The 24,313-nt window shown below is 38.3% G+C and overlaps 1 protein-coding gene across 2 annotated transcripts in view; it reads left to right on the top strand.

Moving 5' to 3' along the window:
• Positions 1 to 24,313, top strand: part of Hpse2 (heparanase 2 (inactive)) — a 601,951-nt gene that overhangs the window by 374,427 nt on the left and 203,211 nt on the right. The window contains exons 4-5 of one of the 2 annotated variants that reach the window (XM_031390379.1): positions 1,482 to 1,655; positions 13,666 to 13,837. In XM_031390379.1, coding sequence (XP_031246239.1) covers positions 1,482 to 1,655; positions 13,666 to 13,837 — 346 coding nt within the window. The remainder of the gene's footprint in view (positions 1 to 1,481; positions 1,656 to 13,665; positions 13,838 to 24,313) is intronic. The other variant, XM_031390380.1, reaches the window with a different exon arrangement.

The raw sequence follows: 24,313 nt of genomic DNA, 5'->3' as shown, positions 1-24,313 counted from the left end.
ATTTGCAAATTCATCTGGAATAACAAAAACCCCAGGATAGCCAAAACTATTCTCAACAATAAAGGAACTTCTGAGATTTTTCTTTTAAGTTTCCTGCCAGCCTTTCTTATATCTGCCCTGAGCAGGTTTGGAAGTTCTCTCGGGAGTTCCAGTGTCACAGTGAGCACAGTTGTGGCTGTGCTGGGCGCAAGGGCATGTCTCCTCCCTGTTCTTTAAAACTGCATCAAAATTTTTGGATGAATTTCTTTTTTTTTCTATTTCTTCTTTAAATTTTTGATTAAAATATAATCATATCATTTCCCCTTCTATCACCTCCCTCCAACCCTACCTCCCCCTACCCCACCCTGGCTCACTCCCATACTCAAATTTAAAGCCTCTTTTTAAAAATTCTACTTGTTTGATGTATATGTAGTGCACATATAAATGCAACCCATTGTGCCCATTTAATACTGCTTGTGTGTATATTTTTTAGGGGTCAACATGCAGTTGGATAGCCTTTTAGGGACTCATTCCTTGGGAAGATAAATTTTCCTCTCTCTGCAGTTCTGTCTCAGGACTTACAGTTCTTCCTGTGGGAGTGGGGCCCTATGTGCTTTTGCCTATCTACATTGGCATGTCACCTGCTCTTGTTACCATTCTGTTCTTGTTTAGCAGCCATATCGTTAAGATTTAGTGGGTAGCTCCCCTGTCACATCTAGAAGACCCAGTCTTGCAGACACATACCTTCTGGTTTTAAAATCTGATTGAGGCTTACAGGAGTGAAAGAAATTGATGGCAGTAATAAAGGGAAGATGATTGGCAAGGTGGAGAGAATCTAGAAGAAATGGGCATTGTACATGGGAATGGGAATGTACATTGTACATTGAATGGAAATGGACATGGAAGCCAGACAAGGGGAGCTGAAGTAAATATAAAGGAATGCAGTAGATATGAGACATTTGCTATCAAGTCACTGTTTTCTCTGTTTAAGCTGATAATGAACATAAGCCCAAAATGGCTATAGAATATCCACTCTCGAAAGCACTAGAAATGTGGACCAGAGTGAAGTGCTGTGTGCAGAGTTTCTCAGACTAATCCACTAGTCTTTTGTGGCCCTGCACCCTGACATGTTTACTGTTATGCTATTGTCAAATACAGACTTTAAGAGTACTAGAACTTTGGGGGTTTGTTTGTTTTTCAAAAATCTAGAAAGCCAGCTAATTTGGGAAATCGTCCTCTTTTAAACATCACCCTTTCTGCCTGTTGTTTAACAAGTACAATGCCTGTGAGCTAGGATTGCTTTTCAGCTTGCAAGCTGTGTCTGAAATCCTGAGTGCCATTTCCCCGGTCAGCTCCAAGGGCACCCCACATCAGAAGGTAACGGTCTCTTCTGGAAGCTTGTCTGTGCAGCTCCTCACTAGCAGGGAAGGCTCTCTGTAGAAGCTAATATATTCCTTTTGTTAAGATTTGAAAGTTATAAGCCTTTCTCTGCTTCTTCCCAGCCAGGTCTCTAGACAAACTTTATAACTTTGCTGATTGCTCTGGACTCCACCTGATATTTGCTCTAAATGCACTGCGTCGTAATCCCAATAACTCCTGGAACAGTTCTAGTGCCCTGAGCCTGTTGAAGTACAGTGCCAGCAAAAAGTACAACATTTCTTGGGAACTGGGTAATGGTAAGTAAGGATGTCATTTCCTATGAATTGATAAAATACAGGGGAAAGAAGTTGGCTTGGAATATAATCTCAGTCAGTGCTTTTCTCTAGGGCCCTGGCCCAGAAAGCATTTGAGATGCCTGGCCACTGAGTTGTCTGCTGTCTTAGAGTTTCTCATTGCAGTGAAACACCATTACCAAAAGAAGCATGGGGAGGAAGGGATTTACTTGTCTTGCACATCCCAAGTCATACTCCACTGAGGGATGTCAAGATAGGAACTCAAGTAGGGCAGGAACCTGGGAGCAGGAGCTGATGCAGAGGCCATGGAGGGATGCAGCTTACTGGTTTGCTCCTCATGGCCTGCTCAACTTGCTTTCTTACAGAACCCAGGTACCTCCAGCTCAGGAGTAGCCTCACCCCCAGTGGGGCTGGGCCCCTCTCCATCAGTGACGAATAAAATTCCTTAAAGGTCTGACTACAGCATGATCTTTTGGAGGCATTTTCTCAGTTAAGTTTTCCTCCTCTCAGATAATTTTATCTTGTGTCAAGTTAACATAAAACTAGCCAACACAAATATCAATATGGTATAAGACCAAAGTAGTTAAGGACAGTATATTCAGTTAATTCACACCACATAGTTCTCTCTGGATACTTACTTCCAGATATGGTAGAAATACTACACACACAATCACACATACAGAGAGAGAGAGAGAGAGAGGGAAAGAGAGAGAGAGAGAGAGAGAGAGAGAGAGAGAGAGACAGAGACAGAGACACAGAGACAGAGACACAGAGACAGAGACACAGAGACAAAGACAGAGACAGAGAGAACAGTGTGCTGATCAAGGACTAACAACTTGATCTTAAACCACATAAAATCTGAGCTTTATTGTGGAGTGCATAGTTTAGGGGACTTTGGTCCTGAGAGATGATCCTTATAAAATAGCTTATTGGATCTTTGCCAGACAAAGTCTTGGAGCACCACATGCACTGCACAGGTGCATTTGCTCATATTTATTGCATACTGGAATTTGAAGTTTTCTTAATAGAAAGGCAAAGAGAAAAAAAACAAATAAGAAGACATTTTATATATTTTAGCAGCATCCATCAATGGAACCCAACTTTTGTCTTCCTCTTTCTTCTATTCTCTCTTTATTCCCAGAACAGAGGAAATTTAAAAAGAATTGTAGTTGAAAAGTAATAGAGACTTTCCTAAACCAGAGGATAAATGGTTTAAGGACAAAGAGTAAGATGCCTTTGGTCTGGCTTTGCTATTTCTTTTTAAATATTATGCTTCATAACTAAAATTAAAAAGTTCAACTAGTTACAGATAAGCTTAAAAAAATCAACTCATGGGTGATTGATGGGAGTGCTTTTTCAGAGTTTTGAGATCTTGGAGTGTGAGGATTTGTTTAGCTAAAATAACTTTTCATCTGGTATAACTGGAGAAGTTTAGTAGCAAGGCTGAGTGGGGAATGAGGAATATACATCTTTCTGCATGATATTAAGAGTGGGGAATGAGGAATATACATATCTCTGCACGGTATTAAGAGTGGGGAATGAGGAATATACATATCTCTGCACGGTATTAAGACATGCCCCTCCCATCTGTTCTTTCCTTACAACTGTCCTGCACAGTGCAGAACTGGAGCAGAGGACACTCAGATTGTTATCACTTGGCCACAAAACGTGATTCCCACCATCATCCTTTTGAATGCTTCTTCAGAGCTTACCAAGAGTGAAGGATCATTTGAAAGGAGGTGAAAGGCGTGTTGGGATGGAAAACAGGCTGTATACAGGCTACAAAGCACAGATCCTGAGTCATGGATTTAACATCCTAACAAGGCAGAAAGTGCAGGTTGGCTTGTAAGCACTCCGTAGGTCAGCTGGACTCTCTGCCCTGGAAAGTTTTAGCGTGGCCTTTTCTGTTTCCTTCCTTTTCCTCTTTTGCATGTCCAGTTCCCCTTAACAAGCACATTATCATGAACCAACCAGTGTCTGAAAGCCAAAGTAGGCAATTATTTTTACTTCTCAGACCTTTCAGGAACACTCCCACTTAGACACAAACCCTTCCAAGCAGGGCATATACTTTTCAGGCTGCCAGTAAAGCTGGCAGGGACTGAACTGTGCTGCTGCACATTCGGTATGTTCCTTTTGTTACTCTTTGGAATTCTCATATATTCATTTAAAATATTTTTATTGTTTGACAGTTTTACTCCCATTTCCCTGATTACCTACCTCAGTTTATCCACTAGGGATTCAAGAAAATGTAATTTGGTATAGGACTGGGCACTTCCTTTATCAGAGTCTTATCTTACAAGCTATCAATACATTTTGTTCATACTTTTCTGTGTTATGTATGTGTCTCTTCCCTGTGTGGTCACCATTCTGCCTAGATTTGTTTCTCTGGTTTTCTTTCCATTTCTTTTCTGTGACTTCATCTTTTTGGAATGAATGACAATCTAGCCAGTCCTCATCACCCATCCTTTTACCTGTCCAGTTCCCCTTAACAAGCACATTATCATGAACAAACCAGTGTCTGAAAGCCAAAGTAGGCAATTATTCTGTTTTCTAGAGTGGCTGGATTTCAGGTGACTAAATCTACTTTTTAACTTCTTTGAAATAGAAGAACAATGAGTGTTATATCTCCGCAAATCAAGAGACAGCAAGTAAGAATGTTGAGGACTCAAAGGTCTAAGAAGCAAGACTTTCCTGATACAAGGAAATAATTTTATTCTGTGGCATAGTTAAATATCCATAAATTGTAAAATCCATTGCAATTTGTATTAATCATTAGTGGATTGAAAGTAAAGCACAATAGAGAATCCTGAAGCTGGGATGCTATCAATACATTTTGTTCATACTTTTCTGTGTTATGTATGTGTCTCTTCCCTGTGTGGTCACCATTCTGCCTAGATTTGTTTCTAGGGAAAATATTTAAGAATCTCAACTCAACTCTGCCCTATGGAAGTTGTGGGGTTTTTTGTTTGTTTGTTTTTTGTTTTTGTTTTTGTTTTTGTTTTTTCGAGACAGGGTTTCTCTGTGTAGCCCTGACTATCCTAGAACTCACTCTGTAGACCAGGCTGGCCTAAAACTCAGAAATCTGCCTGCCTCTGTCTCCCAAGTACTAGGATTAAAGGCATGCGCCACCACCGCCCAACTAGAAGTTTGTTCTTTAGAAATTGTATTTAACAATAAAATTACCAGAAAATAATGCACTGCTTTTAATTAAATGACCACTATACTACATTTTGACTTACAAATACATTGTAGAAATGCTTATTTCCATTGACTAGTAAAATCTGCTGTAGTCAATTACTAAATCAGTGTCATGTATTTGTATCCACACTGGGCCCAAGTAGGGTCACCAGGTCTCTTCTGATTTTAGCTATATAATTCAGTTCCTTAGAGTCTATTGAGTCATTTGATTAAACAAAAATTTTGACTTTAGAAAGCTTGGCCTTTATGATCATTATTATACTAACTACCCAGATTTATTCATTTGTTTGCTAAACATGTACTTGGCTTTTAGTCCTGAATAACTGTAAAATAATATTTACATATTTTACTATGCATAACTGTATATATGATAGCTTCGCAAAACCCAAACACAAGCTGAAGCACAATTTTTAAGCACGTTGCCAGTAACTTATGAGTATAAATCATAGCTTGGAGAAGAGTTTCAGAGGATACAGTTTGATGTTCAGAAAGGAGCGATTAGGGAAACGGTAGAGGGAAAAGTGAAAACCTATAGTTTCTACATGTGCCTGTTTTTCTCCTTTCCCACCTTTCAATCTGCATCTCAGTGCCACCTTCCCTGTGGCTTCCTCCCCTGTACATTCCCACACACATAGACACAATACTCACTCATTCTTATGTTTGTTGTATATGTATTGAGCACATATGATGCAAAACATGCAGATATGACGTAGAAATGAAAGAATGTCCTTGGGCTCCATGGTGGTTAATCTTGATTGGATGGAAAGTGCCTAAAAGATTAGGCACTTCTGTGTCTGCATTTCCAGAAGTGGAAACTAAGTTGGGGAGGCCCTGCCTGAATGTCCCAACTCACCCTGTAGAATGGGGACTGATAATGGAAGAAAAGTCAGGTGCTTTACCAGCACCCTCATTTGCTACCACAGTCTTTTGCCTCATGCCAGGCCCAAGGTAAAGCAATTGGTCTGTTGTGTACTGAAACCTTTAGTCAAAATCAACCCCTTCCCTTAAAATTGTTTCTCTTTGGTATTTGTCAGTGATAGAAATACCAGTACACACACACACACACGTACTCAGGCACACACACATGCACACACACAGTCATGCACACACACAAGCATATACACACATGCAAGGCTGCCACCAAGAAGTAAGATTATTAATAAAAATTACTGACTGAAAATATGTCTCTGCAGCATTTATTAACTGGCTTTGGAGATGATTTGAGACATGCACTGGAGAAACGGTAGAATGATATAACCAGAGCTGATGGGCCTTGAAAGTTATTAAACTAACATATAATATGGATTAAATATATATATTAATGCACAAAATTACTGATAAATTAAGTCATTTTATATATTTTAAAATGCTTTAGAACTGATACTGAATATGTATAGACAAGTGACTTCAATGACATATCAATGGCTTCTCTAATTGTAGTTCACAAGCAAAACAAAACACAATACAGCTTTTTTTGCTTATCATATTGAATATGTACCATCAGGTGAGAATTTACAAGACATGAGGCTGAATTCTGAATCTTTAAAAAGACTTTAAGCCATGATTAAGTGGCATCTTAGAAAAGGAGAACCATACAGAGAGAGTAAGTAGAAAAGACATTTTAAATATGGGATTGTGAACATGGAGCAGGCAGGGTGTCTAAGGTGTTAAATGAACTCACTGGGCTCCTATAACTATAGATGCATAATCTTGCCCTTGATCCTATATAACACAAAGAGTATGCCATAATCAAAATCATAAACTTTAGTGCCAAAATAATGTATCAGTATTGGTTTATAACTATAACAATATACCAAACCTAGGGAAGACATCTATACTGTGAGAAACTGAGTGTGTGTATGTGTGCACTCCTGTGTACATACGATGTGCGTCCCTGTGGTAAGGAACACTAATTATTCAGGTCTCTGTACTGTATGAGCAGCTCTCTATAACACGATTTTGAATCCTGTGGGAAACAAGCACCTATGGAAGATGGCGTAATTTTAAGGGTTAGTGTCACCACGTGTTAACAACAACACTAGAAACAGTTGAAAGAATATTGTTAAGCAAGAACTGACAGCGACACATCTGAAAGAAGACATACAAATGGCCAATGAGCACAAGGCCATGTTTATCATCACTAGCCACTGTAGAAGAGTAAAGCAGTAACCCATCAGTGTGCCAGCAGGAGGATTTTCTCACGCAGCCCTTACTAAACTAAGGAAGTTTCTAGCCAAAGTTTGCTGGGAGGATTTATCATTTGCCAGATGCCGTCTTGTGTTTGCATATACTGATGCTGTACTTGTGTTGCCTAGTCCATCACAACAATAGTTTATATTTGTTGGGTGGATATGAAATCAACCTTGCATTCCTGGCATGAGGCCCATTTGGTCAGTGGTTGACTTTTTTGTATATATAAGTGTTGAAATTTGTTTGTATATATTTTGTGGAGAATCTTTGCATCTATGTTTATGAGGAATATTCATCTGTAGTTTTCTCTTAATGTCTCTGTGTACTATTGGTAACAGAAATATTGGCCTCATAAATGAATTGTGAAGCATGCTGCCTTCCTCCATCCTCTGGAATACATGTGAAGAATTGGTGTTTCTTTCAATGCTTAATAGATCTAGGCTTCTTTGAGAAAAGGTTGGGTTTTGTTTTAATTCCTAGTTCAATATGTCTCTTCTTTTTATATGTTTATTTAGAATTTCTCCTTTCTGAGTCTGGTACTTTGTTTATTTTGTGAAACAGAGTCTTTCTGTAATGGGCTAGCCTCAAGTTGTCTCAGATAGCCTTGAACTCATAATTCTACTTCCTCAGCCTTCTAAATGCCAGGGTTACAGGCATGAGCTACCAGACTAAGCTAAGTCAATTTTAATACTGTATGTCTTTCTTAATATTTTTTTTAATCAACTCATTGTCTAAACCATTTTCCTAAAGTTATTCTTAGTATTTCTTTGCCAGTTTAGCTATTTGACCTCCTTTATGGTCTTTCATTATTAATTCCATTATTCAATGACATTTTTTGTTTTCTTCCTTAGTCAGTCTACTAAAGGAGTGGCAGTCAACTTTTTCATTCATTGATTTTTTTCATTTTAATCACTTTTTTTTAGAGATTATGCTAGAACTACATTGTTTGCCCCTTCCCTTCACATCCTCCAAGTCCTCCCATATATACCTCTTTTTGCTCTCTTTCATATTCATGGCCTCTTTTTGATTAATTATGTTGTATGTATATATGTATACTTATATACATACATATTCCGAAACACAACCTTCTTGGTCTGTATAATGTTACTTTATGTATGTCTTCAGGGCTGAGCATGTTCTCCCTTTGTTTAGGGCTGCAGCCTGCTGGCTCTCCCTGCGTGCTTCGGCATGTGTAGATCAGGGTTAGTTAGCCACGCTGCTGAGATTTCATGCGTGTGTGTCAGTGGAAGAGCTGGAGCAGGTTAGGTACTGTCCTCTGTTTCTGTCCAGCTTCCTTCCTTGAGGCAAGGTACTCACTGAACCAGAGCCCTTTGTTTCTGCTAGGCTGTGTGACGAGCAGTCTCTCAGATCTGTTTGCCTTCACTCAGTGATACTAGGCACAGGCATGCACAGTTTATATGTATGCTCAGTCATGGCTTATTACGTAGGTGGTAAGGATTTAAACTCGCCTTCTTGAGTGCTAAGTGTTCTTATTCACTTGGGCATCTTCCTGGTCTCTTCTTTGTTTCTCTTTTTCTACAATTTTATAAAATTTACACAAATATTTTGAGCCTTTTTAAAAATTCTCCTTCAGCTCCTCCCAGATCATTGCTAACCATTCAACTTCATGTTCTATTTCCTCTTTCTCTCCAAAACTCTACAAACACACAAATACATCAAAAACGTAAAGGGGAAAAAAGCCAAAATAAAGGGAAACCAACAACCCAAACCAAACCAAATCCTGGAGTGTGTTCATGTAAGCCAACTACTGACCCCTGGCCGTGGCTCGCCCTCAGGTGTGCTTGATAGACTCTGTGACACTCCCTTTGCCAGCAGGCTTCAGGTGCTGAGAGTACTTCTGTTAATGATGGCACCTCACATCCCCTTCCTCCTTTCAGTGCTGGAACTCTACCTGGCTTGACCTCGTGCAGGCTGTGCATGCTGCCCCAGTCTCTGTGAGTTCACGTGTGCATCACTTCTGCTGTGTCTGGAAGGCACTCCTTCCTTGGAGTCATCACTATGTCTGGCTCTTACAGTCCTTCTGCCTCCTCTTCATCTACATCCCTGAGTCTGAGTCTCATGGTGAGGAGTGTCACGTAGATGGAGTGTTAACAGGTCTCTCATTCTCTGCACATTGTGCTGCTGTGGGTCTGTGTTAATTCCCGTCTACTGCAAGAAGAAGCTTCTCTGGTGTGATCTGAGTGAGGCGCTGATCCATGGGCATCGCAGTGTGTCACCAGGAGTCATTTTACTGCTCTGTTCCTTTAGCACAGTAATAAGTTAGCTATATATACTGTATTCACAACAGTAGGCTTCTCCTAGGCCCAGGACTAACTTGCTCTTGGCCACATTTGCAGTGGACCTCATTCAATGAGATGGAACCCATACCTTTTTTCATTTCTTAAGGAAAAATTTTAGGCTATGGATTTAAGATCATTTTCATTTCTAATATAGGAGTCTCAGGCTAAAATTTTTCCCTAAGTGTTGCTTATGCTGTATCCTATATAATCTTTTTTGTTTTGTTTTGTTTTTGTTTTCGAGACAGGGTTTCTCTGTATTTCCCTGGCTGTCCTGGAACTCACTCTGTACACCAGGCTGGGCTCAAACTCAGAAATCTGCCTGTCTCTACCTCCCAAGTGCTGGGATTAAAGGCGTGTGCCACCACTGCCCAGCCTATATATTCTTTTGTTTTCATTTTACTCTTTTCTAAATATCTCTTATTTTATTGTCATCTCTTCATTGGCCTATGCACTTTTCATTTTTATAGTTCCTTAATATTTGTGGATTTTCATATTTCAACTAATTAAAGTATAATCCTGTTGATTAGGAAATATACATTATATTATTTAAGTTATATTTAAATTATGAGATTTATGTAGGCCTTAACATTTTCTATCTAGAAGGTTGTTCTGTGTGCCCTGGAAAACAAAATATATCCTGCTACTGATAGGTAGAGTGTTGTGTCAATCAGACAGGCCAATGTTACTTGAATCTTCTACCCAGCTTCTTGAATTGTGTGTCATGACCTGATGTGGGGTTGTGTAATGTGGGGTTGAGAAAAATTTACCAATGGAAAAGTTTCTGGATGTGCAATGATTGGAAATTAATTCAAAATTATCCCAGTTTCATCATAATACACTCTGACGACAGACACTATAAGGGGAGACATTTTAGGCTTATAACCCATTATTTCAGGGAAGTCAAGCAGGGGCATGAATGAGCTATCCTTAGTCAAGAACAGAGAGCATGAGTGCAGGTGCCACCTTTCTCACTTTCTCCACTCTGACATAGACCAGGACTCAACTCATAGAACTGCTGCTACCGCAGAGGGTTGGATTGTCCCACATCAATTAACACTATCAAGACAACCCCTAACGAACATGCCCACAGGCCTAGGTTGATTCTAGATTGTCTCAAATTGACAATTTAAAACCAACATTGCAAAAATCAAATGTGTGAAATCCAGGCTGTTTGAGGTAGCACTCACCTGTGTTGTGTCACGTGACTTGGTTCTGAACACATGCTGCACATTCTTTGCACTGTACTGGCCTTTCTGCTAAGCAACCTGAACACTGCCTGTCACACCTCAGTTTAGATGAGAATCGTGTACATTGTAAATTTCCTCCGAAATGTAAAGTTTTCAGCTCTTACAAAAAACATTGATATAATAATTATGGAAAATAAAGACTTATAATATTTTTGTGACATCATTCCTCAGATTTTAAGTATCAAATAAATATTATCCCCAGATTGAATTTTGTTAAAAACTGATATTTGAGTTGCTGACTTGTGCTTTAATGTTAAAAATTACTAAGTTAATTTTGGGCTGGGAATAGAATAGAATTTTCAATAATTTTCTGAAATTATTATGGCCTGAAACATACTTCTGAAATTTTGTACTTTTATTTATACAAAGAAGTGTTCTAAAATTGATGATTATAACCAAAGTATCAGTAAATTCTGAAAACATTGAAGATACTTATACTCTTTAGGATAAAACATGCACCCATGATTTAAAATTTGTCTGTATGTATGTTTATGTGTGTGGGTGCTCTACCAGCATGTATGTCAATGTACCATGTACGTATAATGCCCATGGAGCCAGAAAGGGTATCATGTTTCCCGGGACTGGAGTTAACAATCCTGTGGTTCTGGGATTGAACCCTGGTCCTCTTAAAGAGCAGCCAGTGCTCTTAACCTCTGAGCCATCTCTCCAGCCCACAAGGTTTAATTCTTTATGAAGATGAAAATATCCATATATCTCTTTAGTATGTAATTTAGCTTTTATCTTTAATAACTGGTAAACCTTTTGTGTACCAAAGTATTAAAGTTATCTTTCTTAAAAAAGATATATTTATTTTATGTGTGTGAATATTTTCTGGCATATATATGTGCAAAGAGGCTGGAAGAGGGCATGAGATATCCTGTAACTGTTAAAGATAGATGTCAACTGCTATGTGGGTATTAGGGACCAAATTCAAATCCTATGTCTGCAAGAGCAGATAACCAGTGCTCTTAATCACAGTCCCTAAAATTAACCTCTTTATTATTATCAGCAACTGATTGTACGTATATACATGTGTGTGTGTGTGTGTGTGTGTGTGTGTGTGTGTGTGTGTGTGTGGTCACATAAACCTTGTGATGCTTTGACTCATCACCATCCATTTCAAGCATTCCTGAACTCTAGACTAACACAGTGTAGTATCTCATAGAATTTTGAATACTTCATTCCTTTCTCTTCTTCCCTCTAACACTGCCGATATATATTCTTTTTGTTTTTCTCCATGTGATAAGTCATTTCAGAGTTCCCATATTGTTTCTTATGGGTTTTTAAAAATTATCTCCTAATTCAATAAGTCAGTAACACATTTACCATTAATTCTTTTATTCTTTTTAGCTCTCTTAACATATTTATAATTTTGAAGTTCTTAGGTGCCAAGTAATCTAATGTTTAAGACTTCAAAGAGACAGTTTATATTGACTGTTCTTTTCCTGTCTTGAATATGGTAACACTTTCCAATTTTCCTTTCATAGCTCATGATTTTCTTGTTGAAAGTAGTACATTTTAGGTGCTGTGTTAGAGGAGCACAGAATTCTTAGTTGTCCATCCCAGAGGCTGAGTTTATTTCGTTTGGCTTTTTAGTCACCAGGATTAATGCTCTAGTCTATCACTCTTACATCAAGTAGTTACTGACATCTCCAATTAAAATAGTCAATCCTTGGAAGCTGGAGAGATGACTCAGTAGTTAAATGTACTGTCTATTCTAACAGAGAACCCAAGTCCAACTCCTAGCACCCACAGAGTGATTCATAACTATGTGTAACACCACTTCCAAGGGTGTCTGACACCCTCTTCTGGCCTCTGAGGGCAGTGTATGCACATAGTACATAGACATACGTGCAGCAAAGCACCAACACATGTTAAATATTTTTAAATTAATCCTTCAAAGATATTTTAAGGTCAGTTATCTTGGGGTTTCCTTCACATTGATATAACTTAATGATAAGCCAATAACAGATTAGATTGTGCTTCTTAACTTGACAGTAAGGCCAGGCCAGTAGATATGCTGATGAAGGGAATACAGTAAGTACTTGGGTAGTATCATGCCTTCTTGGTCTTCCCTATGACAATGCTAGGGTACATATTCATGTGCGAGTATATAGACAACTAAAGGTCTCCAAAGTTACTTCTAAATATATGCAGCTTCCAGGATTAAAAGGTATATAAGGGAGATTATTTTCACAGTGACTGTCTTCTTTCCCCCATATTTTTCTTAAAATTTCATGTGAGCCTAATGCTCTATGTCCTGTCCCTACTAGTCACAGCTTCAAACTGTCTGAGATAATGGCTTGGGGGTCTCTAGTCAGCTTCCTCTAACTCTAAAGAGCCGCTGCTTTTTATACCAGGGCTTTTCATATTCCTTCCAGTAAAAACCTAGGTAAAGCAGTTTTGCTCAAAATTATTTCTCTCAGCTACTTTGGTACCAATGGACATCAAGGATGTTTCTCTTAATTTTCAGTGCAATAATCATATTTATGAAGATAACCCTTCTTACCCTTTGTATTAGTTTCCTAGGCTTTGCAATAACAAATTACTATGGCTTAAAATGAAAGAAAAAAAAAAGATTCTCTTACTGTTTATGAAGCCAGAAATCTGAAATCAAAACATCAGTGTGGTTAGTTTCTGCTGGAAGCTCTGAAGGAAGATCTATTCCATTCCTCTCCGCTTCTGGGAACTGCCAGCGTTCCTTAGCATGGAGCCTCTCTCTGGGGTTTGTGTGTATCACCACATAGCATATTTCCCTGTGTCTGTGGATCTGAAGGCCCTTTCCCTTTGTGTTACAAACACAGCAGTTGTTGGGAGACTATATTCTGCAAAGTATACTATTCATTACAAAGTGTCATTTGAAGATAAATATGGTCTCCTTTGTGAATCAGGTGATGTTTTATGAAGATAGGTTTGGAAATGAATGGATCAGCAAGTTGGCATTACTAACTTGACTGTTTCTGTGTTCCTTAAGGTAACTCATATCCTCCTTTTGTTATTTTATTCATGCTAGTAAGAAAAGGGCTGGCAGAACCTTGCTCCTCTCCGTTCTAACTTACATGTCTGTTTTTAATTTAGAGCCAAATAACTACCGGAGCATCCGTGGCCGGGCAGTGAATGGTAGTCAGTTGGGAAAGGACTACATCCAGCTGAAGAGCCTGCTACAGCCCATCCGGATTTACTCCAGAGCCAGCCTGTATGGCCCCAATATTGGACGGCCCAGGAAGAACGTCATTGCACTCCTCGATGGGTAGGCCAGATTCCTTAGCTGTCTTACACATTGCTTGTGAAATATAATGGGATGAAGTATTTGTGTTTTTCTGGTTATTTTCAGGATTAAGAAGATAGGAAAGTCCCTGGGAGCTCTGAGGGTACTAGTTAGTTCATATTGTTGTTGGTCCTAAGGGGCTGCAAACCCTTCAGCTCTTTGGGTCCTTTCTCTAGCGCCTTCATTGGGGACCCTGTACTCAGTTCAATGGATGGCTGTGAGCCTCTACTTCTGTATTAGTCGGGCACTGTAAGAGCCTCTCAGGAGACAGCTATATCAGGCTCCTGTCATCCAGCACTTGTTGGCATCCACAATAGTGTCTAGATTTGATGATTGAATATGGGAAGGATTCCCAGGTGGAGCAGTCTCTGAATTGTCCTTCCGTTAGTCTCTGCTCCATAGTTAGTCTCTACAACTCCTTCCATGGGTATTTTGTTCCCCCTTTTAAGAAGGAATGAAGTATCCACATTTTGGTCTTCCTTCTTCTTGAGTTTCTTGTAGTTTGTGGTTTGTACTTTGTGTATTCCAATCTTCTAGGCTAATATCCACTTATCAGAGAATGCAAACCATGTGTGTTCTTTTGTGATTGAGTTACCTCACTCAGGATGATATTCTCCAGGTCCATCCATTTCCTCAAGAATTTCATAACTTCATTGTTTTTAATAGCTGTTTAAATAATGTTTAAATGAGTAGTACTCCATTGTATAGATGTACCACATTTTCTATATCCATTCCTCTGTTGAGGGACATCTGGGTTGTTTCCAGTTTCTGGCTATTATAAATAAGGCTGCTATGAACATAGTGGAGCATATGTCCTTATTATATGTTGGAGCATCTTCTGGGTATATGCCCAGGAGTGGTATAGCTGGGTCCTTTGGTAGTACTATGTCCAATTTCCGAAGGAACCACCAAACTGATTTCCAGAGTGGTTATACCAGCTTGCAATTCCACCAGCAATGAAGGATTGTTCCTGTCTTTCTCCACAACCTTGCCAGCATCTGCTGTCACCTGAGTTTTTTATCCTAGCCATTCTGACTGGTGTTTATGGTGAGATGGGACTCATGGCTCCAGCAGCATGTGTATAGCAGAGGATGGCCAAGCCGGTCATCAGTGGGAGGAGAGGACCTAGGCCCTGTGAAGGTTCTATGCCCCAGTGTAGGGGAATGCCAGGACCAGTAAGCAGGAGGGGATGGGATGGTGAGCAGGGGGAGAGGAGAGGGAACAGGGGATTGTTTTAGTTTTGGGTTTTTTTTTATTTTATTTTATTTTATTATTTTATTTTCTTTTTCTTTCTTTCTTTCTTTTTTTTGGGGGGGGGAGGGGAACCTGGGAAAGGAGATATTGTAAATAAGAAAACATCTAATAAAAATAAATAAATAAATAAATAAACAAATAAGAAGATGGGAAAGGAATAAACGTATATTTGAAAACAGTTTTAAAAAAGAAGAAGAAAGGAAACGCTTTCTCATTGCAGTTTACTTCTAAACAGGAATTCTTTAACAAACAGTAGAACTCATTGAGGGCTTCTAGAGTTGGGAGAAAGGGGGGCGTATCTTAGACTCTGGGTTACTTGAACAGGATGCATTATTTGTAAAAGTATCATTTAGTATAGGATTTTATTGAATCATTTTATATTTTGAAAAGGTTGAAAAACATTCAACATATTTACAAGTTAAAGGAGAACTGAACTAATGCTTCAGTAGCAGACATCCTGCAGAAATATTATCACTTGCTTAATTTCAACTGATCTAACCAACATCTTTTGGGCATTGGTGCAAAGCATGTTAGGTGTTTTCTAACTTGGCTTTGGCAGTGGGCCAGCTTCAAGCTGAATAATGGATATGTGCACACAGATTGGCTCTAGCTACACAGGGTTGGAAGGCATGTTTGCAGTAAATAAAACAATTAGATTAAAGAGAGCCACAGTAGAACGAAGAAGGCTTTAGTGTGTGTGTGTGTGTGTGTGTGTGTGTGTGTGTGTGTGTGTGTATGTGTGTGTGCGTGTGTTAAATCAAGGCTCAAAGTCAAAATTTAAATAAAACAGGAATAAGAACAATGAGGTTGGGAGATTCCTATATTATGTGTAGCATTTACTCAGAGTGCAGAATAAGAATAGCCATCTTTACAGTTCAGTTTGAATGAGAGTTTCCAATGAAGTGTGTAGATCAAGCAACTACATAAATGTCACACAAGCATAAACAGAGGTGAAAAAAAAAAGAAAAATGGTGTCTCCTGAATGGCTATGTCTCTCGATGGCTCATGGGACTCATTTGTTTTCTGATCACTTCCTCTTCGTTTGAGCTTGTGAACACAGCAGACCTTTCTGAATCCCTGGGGAGGCACAGGGATTTATATGGTGACAGCACCAGCAAGGCAGAGTTCAACATTAGCCATTTTTCTCTCTACGCCACTGAATTTTTATGTAAACTGCCTTTCTTAACCTGCTCTTCTTTCCCTTTTGCCCTTCCTTGCTCAGTAGCAACTTGCTTCCTCTCTGTTGAAAATGCCATGGCCTTAGTCCCTTCTCACTAGGGGCTTCCTGCCACAGACTCTCACTGAACTCTCACACATTGCTCTCTGCATGTGTGTGGTGAGGAGTAGGACCTCATTTTTCCTGTTATATGTAGTGTATAATAGAGGCAGGGGGATTTCTGAGTTCAAGGCCAGCCTGGTCTTAAGAATGAGTTCCAGGACAGCCAGAACTATACAAAGAAACCCTGTCTCAAAAAAACAAAAAACAAAAAAAACCAAAAACAACAAAAAAAAGACCCATCATAGTGAACTTATCATATTTCACAGATCATTAAGAAAACCTAATCACATTATCCTTTAAGTATATATCGTTATTATCTTAAAGTATTCTTTTTCCTTAATGATTTGATTAATGTGTTCCCATATAACACACATGTCATGGGATTATATCAATCATTTATTCATTCTAAAGAGATTTCTTCAGCAACAACTAAGTTCTGAGTAATATGGTAGGAACTAAAAATAATAATAAACAAAACAGATGCACTCATTGCCCTTGCGGGGTATTTGCTAAGTTAGGAGAGGCACACCTTAATCAGAAGCATAACAATATGAAGAAGCGCTACATGGTTATATTAATGACCATAAGGGCTGTGGCTGAACTGAACTAGAGGAATCATGGAAACACTCCCTTAAAAAGTGTAATATAAGGAATGATGCGTGACTCCACAACATGAGAAGTAAACAGTATCGTGGTTTCTTTTGTTTATATAGTTTTAGAATTTAAAAAAAAAACATGTACAAAGACCCTGTAGATGAAGAGTGGCTAGGCTGGCTGCAATGTAGGAAGAGCGATGCAGAGTAGGAAGGGAGAGGAGTGTTCAGTCAGGCTCTGCGGGCATAAGGAAGGACTTGCTGTTCTTTCTAATTGCATGCAGAATGACAGAAGATGTTTTAAGCTGGAGAAGAAAATTATTTATTGTATGAAAAAGATGTTGTATGTACTCTGGAAAAGAGATTAGAATGAAAACAGAACACTCCACAAGAAGATCGCTGCAGTAATCCAGAGAGCATCAATGGGGCCTGAAGTGAGTGGTGGCTGTTGGCAGTCAACTCTGTAAAAAGTGGGAGTTTGCTGGGAATGCATACAAGGATGTGGTGCAGATAGTGGTTAAGTGGACAGTGTCATTTCTGAAAAGAGAAGGAAGGAATCTTCTAACTAGTCCTGGGAATAGAACAGCAACTTTTATTTCCAACCTCTGAAACTAAATATAGATGTCAAAAGTATCATTTTATAGATGTAACAAGATCAGGGTCTCTGCTAGGTGCTAGAAATATTTATTCATTTTGAATGCTAGAGATACTCATTCATTTGGAAAGGTTTTAGCACACAAACGAGATTTAAAGCCATAGTAATAGAGGAGATAAGTTAGCATACAAAAAGAAAAGACAGTTTAGGCAATAGCCTGAGGAACCTAGAGAAGTACGGTATCTAGAGAAGTAAGAAAACTGGTAAGGGAGGAAAGAAGGTATCACATGAAGAAAATAGACTTTAAATAAAGAGAGCTGTCAACTAATGGGATGAGAGAAAAGTATCCTCTGGGTTTAGCAGCATATAGATGTTTATGACCTTGAGAGAGGTCAGGGTCGTGAAAGCTCAAGGGGGCCTGCAGGGTCCAGGGTGGAGAGTAATAGATAGCAGGCAGTGATGTGGGTAAGATACTTAGAGCAACCTTTACTGCCAAGACAGCCAAAGACAGCAAGGGAGTGTGTTATCAAGGACGACTCTTTCCTTCCTTTAATACAAAATAGAGTAAAGATAGGTTTGTAGGTTAAGGTATATCCAGAGAGAAGAGAAGGGGGATGTAGCCCAATGAAGACATCCTTCAAGGTTAGAAGAAATGGAAACCAGAAGAATTGTCCTGTAGAGAACAATTCTCCCATGGTAGTAAAAGATAAGAAACATATTGTTCTGCATTGAAAGATTTAAAAAGCCATGTTTATGAGGAAAATCTGCTACCAGTTAGTGTAATTAAGGTGCTGGGTTTGTATCCATAATGCAGACACTAGTGCTTTTAAGTTAGTGTGCTGGGAATGAGTTGAGAAGCAATACAGTGGTGAAAAAGAAGGGCGTGTGCTGCTGTCTATCTGAATACGAAAGGTCCCCTCACAGTGCTAAGGTGTGAAAGGCTTGCCTCCCAGATAGTAGCCCTGCCTTAGCAAGTGCTGGAGCCATGAGGAGGTGAGGTCTAGCTAGAGGAATTAGGGCATGGGACAGTGGAGGTGGCCATCCTTAGAGAGAGGAGGTGAAGTCTAGCTAGAGGAATTAGGGCATGGGACAGTGGAGGTGGCCATCCTTAGAGAGAGGAGGTGAGGTCTAGCTAGAGGAATTAGGGCATGGGACAGTGGAGGTGACTGTCCTTAGAGAGAGGAGGTGAGGTCTAGCTAGAGGACTTAGGGCATGGGACAGTGGAGGTGGCTGTCCTTAGAGATATAGCCTGCCCTGGCCCTTTGCTCTTCCTCTGCTTCCCAGCCACTGCGGTATTCTGTTTTATATCAGGATATAAGCAATGGAGTCAACTAACCTTGGACTGAAACCATGAGCCCAAGTAAACCCTTCTTCCTTTAATCTCTTTCTCTAAGGTATTTGTCACAGCAACAGGAAATCTGACTGACAAAGCATGTGTCTGGAGGTCTGTAGTGGCAAAGGGTAGATTATACTTCCTCCATATGTACACATGAAATCTAAGCAAAAAAGACAGATGAAGTATTTTAGGGCAAGGAAAGATATTGATGAACATTTATGTTTTCGTTTATGTGCCAAATGAGGATTTACTTTTCTTAATAAATATGTATGAAATAAAAAGTGAAATAAAAGTAAAAAGAAACATCCAGAAACTTAACCAACAGAGCAGAATGGTAAGCACTGTAAAATTACCAGCTTCTAGCTCTTCCCAATCTCGGGGCTGCACAGGCACACTGTTAATAGATGTGGTCATGGTAGAGCCATCGCTTTGAGCAGTGCATCTTTATTCATTGCTTCATATGGCCTTTATTTCTGCATAATTCACATAATTGTCATTCTTAGTAAAAAATAAATTATTCCACTGCATTAATGTACCAAGCCTACCTAAGGATTCTCCCACTATTGGATATTTGGCCAGGTTCCAGTTTTTGCTTGTAATGTAGTGCAACTATAAATATCTTTATACAAATAGATTTTTAAATTTTTCTTTTGAATCATATCCTTGGGCTGTATCCAAAAGTTGAGTTGCTAGGTAAAAAAAAAATTGTATATTAATTTTTATGGCTTTATATTTGCTGCCAAATTTCTTTTCAGAATGATTTCACTAGGTGAAAGGGAGTGGTGTATTACTATATCATTTCTAAATATCAACAACAGTGAGCATTGGCAATATTATTAGTTGACTTTGTTTAAATTAATGTAGGATCATGTTGCATGCTTGTTTACATTTGAATTTTGTTAACTTCAAGAACAGCTGAATATTCTCCAACTTTCATTGTTTTGTTTCTTATTTCTCTTGTTTCTTTCTTTCTCTATTTATTTATGTTCATGTATGGGGGGATGTATGCTGGGAGGGTGGGCTGTGCCCAACAGTGAGTGAGCATGTATAGGCCAGAGGCCAACATCTGGTCTCTTCTTTTTGTGCTCTCCTCCTTGATTGGGTTTGGTTGGTTGCTTGCTTGCTTGTTTGGGGTTTAGTTTTATTATGTTGAGACAAGGTCTCAGTGAAAATGGTGGCTACCATTTCTGCTGGAGTAACTGGCCTGGGAAACTCTAGAATCTGCCTGTCTCTGCACCTTATACACAGCACTAGTATTTCAGATATGTGCCATGGTGCCCAGATTTTATGTACATATGCAGTCCAAACCTGGAACCTCATGCTTGCACGGTAAATACTTTACCAGTGCTCAGTATCCATAGCCCTGCCTTTAGTTCCCTTGTCCCAAATTTGACTAATAATTCAGTGACAAATTAATTTGTCTGCATTCAAGGCTTGTGTGTGTGTGTGTGTGTCACAAAATAACTAATACCCAAAAAGAATAGATAAAAAGAAAGAATCTAGGACTGAAATCAATGAGAGAGGAACAAACAGCACAACACTCAATAAATAAAATTAAGAGTTGGTTCTTTAAGAAAATCAACAAGATTAAAGACCTTTAGTCAGCTTTACCAAGACACAGAGAGAAGATCCAAATTAATAAAATTAAAGATGAAAAGAAAGAAGTTACAACAGTGTAGTGGTTTGAATATGCTTCACCCATGGGAAGTGACACTGTTAGGAGATGTGCACTAGGTGTGGTCTTGTTGGAGGAAGTGTGTCACTGTTGGGGTGGGCTCTGAGATCCTGTGCTCAAGATCCACCCAGTGCAGGGGAGGCAGTCTCCTGCTGGCTATGGATCAAGATAGAGGATGCTCAGTTCCTTCTCCAGCATTGTGTCTTCCTGCACACTGCCATGCTTCATGCCATGATGATAATGGACTGAACCTCTGAAGCTGTAAGCCAGCCCCAATTAAATGTTGTTCTTTATAACAGTTTCCTTGGTTTTGGTGTCTCTTCACAGCAGTGAAACCCTAACTAAGACCAATAGATACCAAGAAAATTCAGAGACTCAAAAGGACATACTTTAAAATATGGGAAGCATAAAAGAAATAGATTTGATATGTATGACCTGCCAAAGTTAACAATAAACAGTTTAAACAGACTCATAATCCCTGGTGAAATAGAAGTAAAGTCTTCCAACCAAAATAAGCTCATGGCCAGATGTATTCAATAATAATTCTACCACCAGATCTTAAAGAAGAAATAATGCCAGTACTCTTCAAATTACTCCACAAATAGAAACTGAAGAAATATTTCCTAACTCTTTTACAAGGCCAATATTACAATGATACCAAAACCACTCAAAATCCTATCAACAAAAAAGAAAATTAAAGACCAATATCCCTTATGAACATAGATGTAAAAATTCTCAAGTACTTGAAAACTGAATTTGAGAATGCATAAAGATTATTCTCCATGACCAAGTTGGCTTAATATCAGAGATTCAGATGGTTCAACATACATAAATAGATGTATCACACAATATAAACAGAATGGAAAAAAGAGATCATCTTATTATGTCTTGGACAAAGGCCAACATCCCTACATGATAAAAGTCTATGGAGGAATAGGGATGCAAAGAAAATGCCTCAACATAATAAAGGCAATCGTCAGAAATCCCATGGCTAATATCACTCTAAATGGAGGGCAACACAAAGCATTTTCACTAAAATCAGGAACAAGATAAGGATGCCTACTCTCTCCATACCTATCTAATACAGTTCTTGAAGTCTTAGCTGGAACAATAAGAAAACTGTAGGTGGTCGAGGGAATATAGATTTGGAAATGATTAAATAAGAATATCCTTATTTTTAGATGGTATGATATATATGTAAAATACTCTACAGACTCCACCAGGAAACTCCACTAGCTGATAAAGGATCTTTCAGCAAAGTAACAAAGTACAGAAGCAGCATATGAAAATTGGTGGCCTCTCTGTAGTAAAGTGACAAACTGAGAAGGAGATCAGGGAGACAGTACCTTTTACAATAGCCTCAAAACTGTGTTAGGATAACTCTAACCAAGCAAATGAAAAACCTGTATAATAAAAGGTTGAAGACATTAAAGAAAGAAACTAAAGAAGATACCAGAATATACAAAGATTCCTCATGTTTATAGTTGGTAGGATAAATATTGTGAAGTCACTAAAAGCAATCTACAGTCTCAATGTGAGTCAAAATTCCAATACAATTTTTCATGGAAATTGAATAATAATATTGATAAAACCATTTAATATTACAAAATGTTAAAATAATATTAAACTTCATATGAAAACACAAAAACCCAAGATTGCTAAAGCAATACTTTATAATAAAAGAATTGCTTGGACCCTCACCGGCCATGTTTCAAGTGGCACTACAAGGTTATAGTAATAAAAACAAAGATGGCATGAAGAAAGACATGTTGATCAATGGAATCGAATTGAAGACCCAGACACAAGAGCACACACCATAGACACCTGAGTTTTAAGGTGGAGGCTGTTGTAGTCTCAGCTTTTCCTTGGATACAGACTCAGGTTGCCAGTGAACACATTTCTTTTGAACTTCTTTGTGTCATTCACATCCATCTCCATTTATGTTTATTTTAGACCTTGTCATTTTTCTTTTTAATAATCTCTCTGTAGCTGTTCTCAGACTCTAATAATTTCACCATGTAGATTTCTGAGTCATTTTTAAGTGTGACATCTAGTCAATTCAATTTTGCTTGAAGTCTTAGGTTTTTCAGATACACTGACTCCTGGCCTTTCATGTCTCTATCTTCCTAACTTCCAATCTAGTAAACAACTGGCTCCATTATACAAACTTCCAGCAAGTATGCCAAAGTAGTCTACATTTTGGAAAATGACATACTGTTTTACTGTGTGTCCTTTTGTCTAGTGTAATCGTTTAGAAGACCATGTTATCCTCAGATCTTCTCCCACATATTTAGATCGTATTTTGGTGATCTCCTCTGACTTTGCATGACATTTTACTTTCTGCTCTAGCATTTACCAAATTAATGATAATGTGCTTGTTTAAATATTTTTCTCCCACAATAGACCATGAACTATAATCTAGATTTTGCTGCTTTATATCCTTAGAACCTAAAAATATAGTAGATATCATATGCTTATTTCAATGCTTATTGAAAAGAACAGTATCTGTCTATAAAACAAATAACACCATATATGATGTGAAAAATAGTATATATGAATTATAATTTTGAAGCCATATAGTTAGGAATTAATTATGTTGACTTTATAAATAATAATAGCTTTAATGTTGTAGATACACACCAGCTTTTAAAAACAGGAGTGTCTAGGATTGCCTCCCAGTTAGGATATGAAGTGAGTGAGGTCAAGATCAGATCCTTGTATTTGTGATGTCAGGAGTTGCAGGTTTCTCAGAAAATGGAAATACTTAAGAAAACATCTTTTTTATGGTTTTCATGTCCCTAGTCAGGACCTGGCTGGTTCTAGAGATTGTTGTTTTAAATCTAAACAAGTCAAGAATTTTTTCCAGCCTCCACCTGGTTTTCTTCTATAAATGTCTATGTATCATCTATATGATTGCAATTTATACCAATTCACTACTTTTCTTTTACCAGGCAACATATTCTTCTCATTTCAGAACTTCACTATAATTGCTTTGTTTCATATTGATCGATATGCTATGTACACACAATAGAAATCCCAGTCAAAAAAGTATTTATTATAAACATTGGTTTATTTAATAGATAAATCTATACTCATAGCTCAGAAAAAAATAACCCGATATCATTTTAAATGTAAATAAATACTCAAAAAACACAGACATAGGAAATCAATAGCATAGAAGAAAAACTAAAATGAAGAAATATAAATAATTAAACTAAGAAATTATAACTCACGATCAATACTTAAAATATTTATAATTTAGTATCCTTATATGTATATGACAAGATATGTACACTAAGCTATGTGGTAAGATATTGCATTTATAAATTAAAAACACATTTCTATGAAAAATATGTAATCAGAGCAAATAAAAACATTTAAAATATATTTTTTTCTGAAATTAAGCTTAGTAAGTATGTGGATTATATACATTAGTGACCAACTCCAAGCCACCAATAATGCATCAGTGTGTCATTAAAAGGAAAGAAGTAAAATCACTTCCACTTGGAGACACGTAGCTAGGGAGTCCAGATGGGAATCCTCCATGTCGTGCTCCCTGTGTCTTCTGTCCTCTGACTGCTTTGTATGCGCCCAAATCTATGCCTACCTGAAAGCTGTCTTAAGAATCTGCTTGTCCCTGCATCTCTGTGTTTCTGTCCCTATGTATATATGTATGACTGTTGTGTCTATGTGTGAGTGATGTCTATGGTGTGTGTGTGTGTGTGT

The sequence above is a fragment of the Mastomys coucha genome, unplaced genomic scaffold, assembly GCF_008632895.1.
Source record: "Mastomys coucha isolate ucsf_1 unplaced genomic scaffold, UCSF_Mcou_1 pScaffold21, whole genome shotgun sequence".
In the NCBI taxonomy this organism is placed as follows: domain Eukaryota; kingdom Metazoa; phylum Chordata; class Mammalia; order Rodentia; family Muridae; genus Mastomys; species Mastomys coucha.
This window is presented reverse-complemented; position numbering and strand designations above follow the sequence as displayed.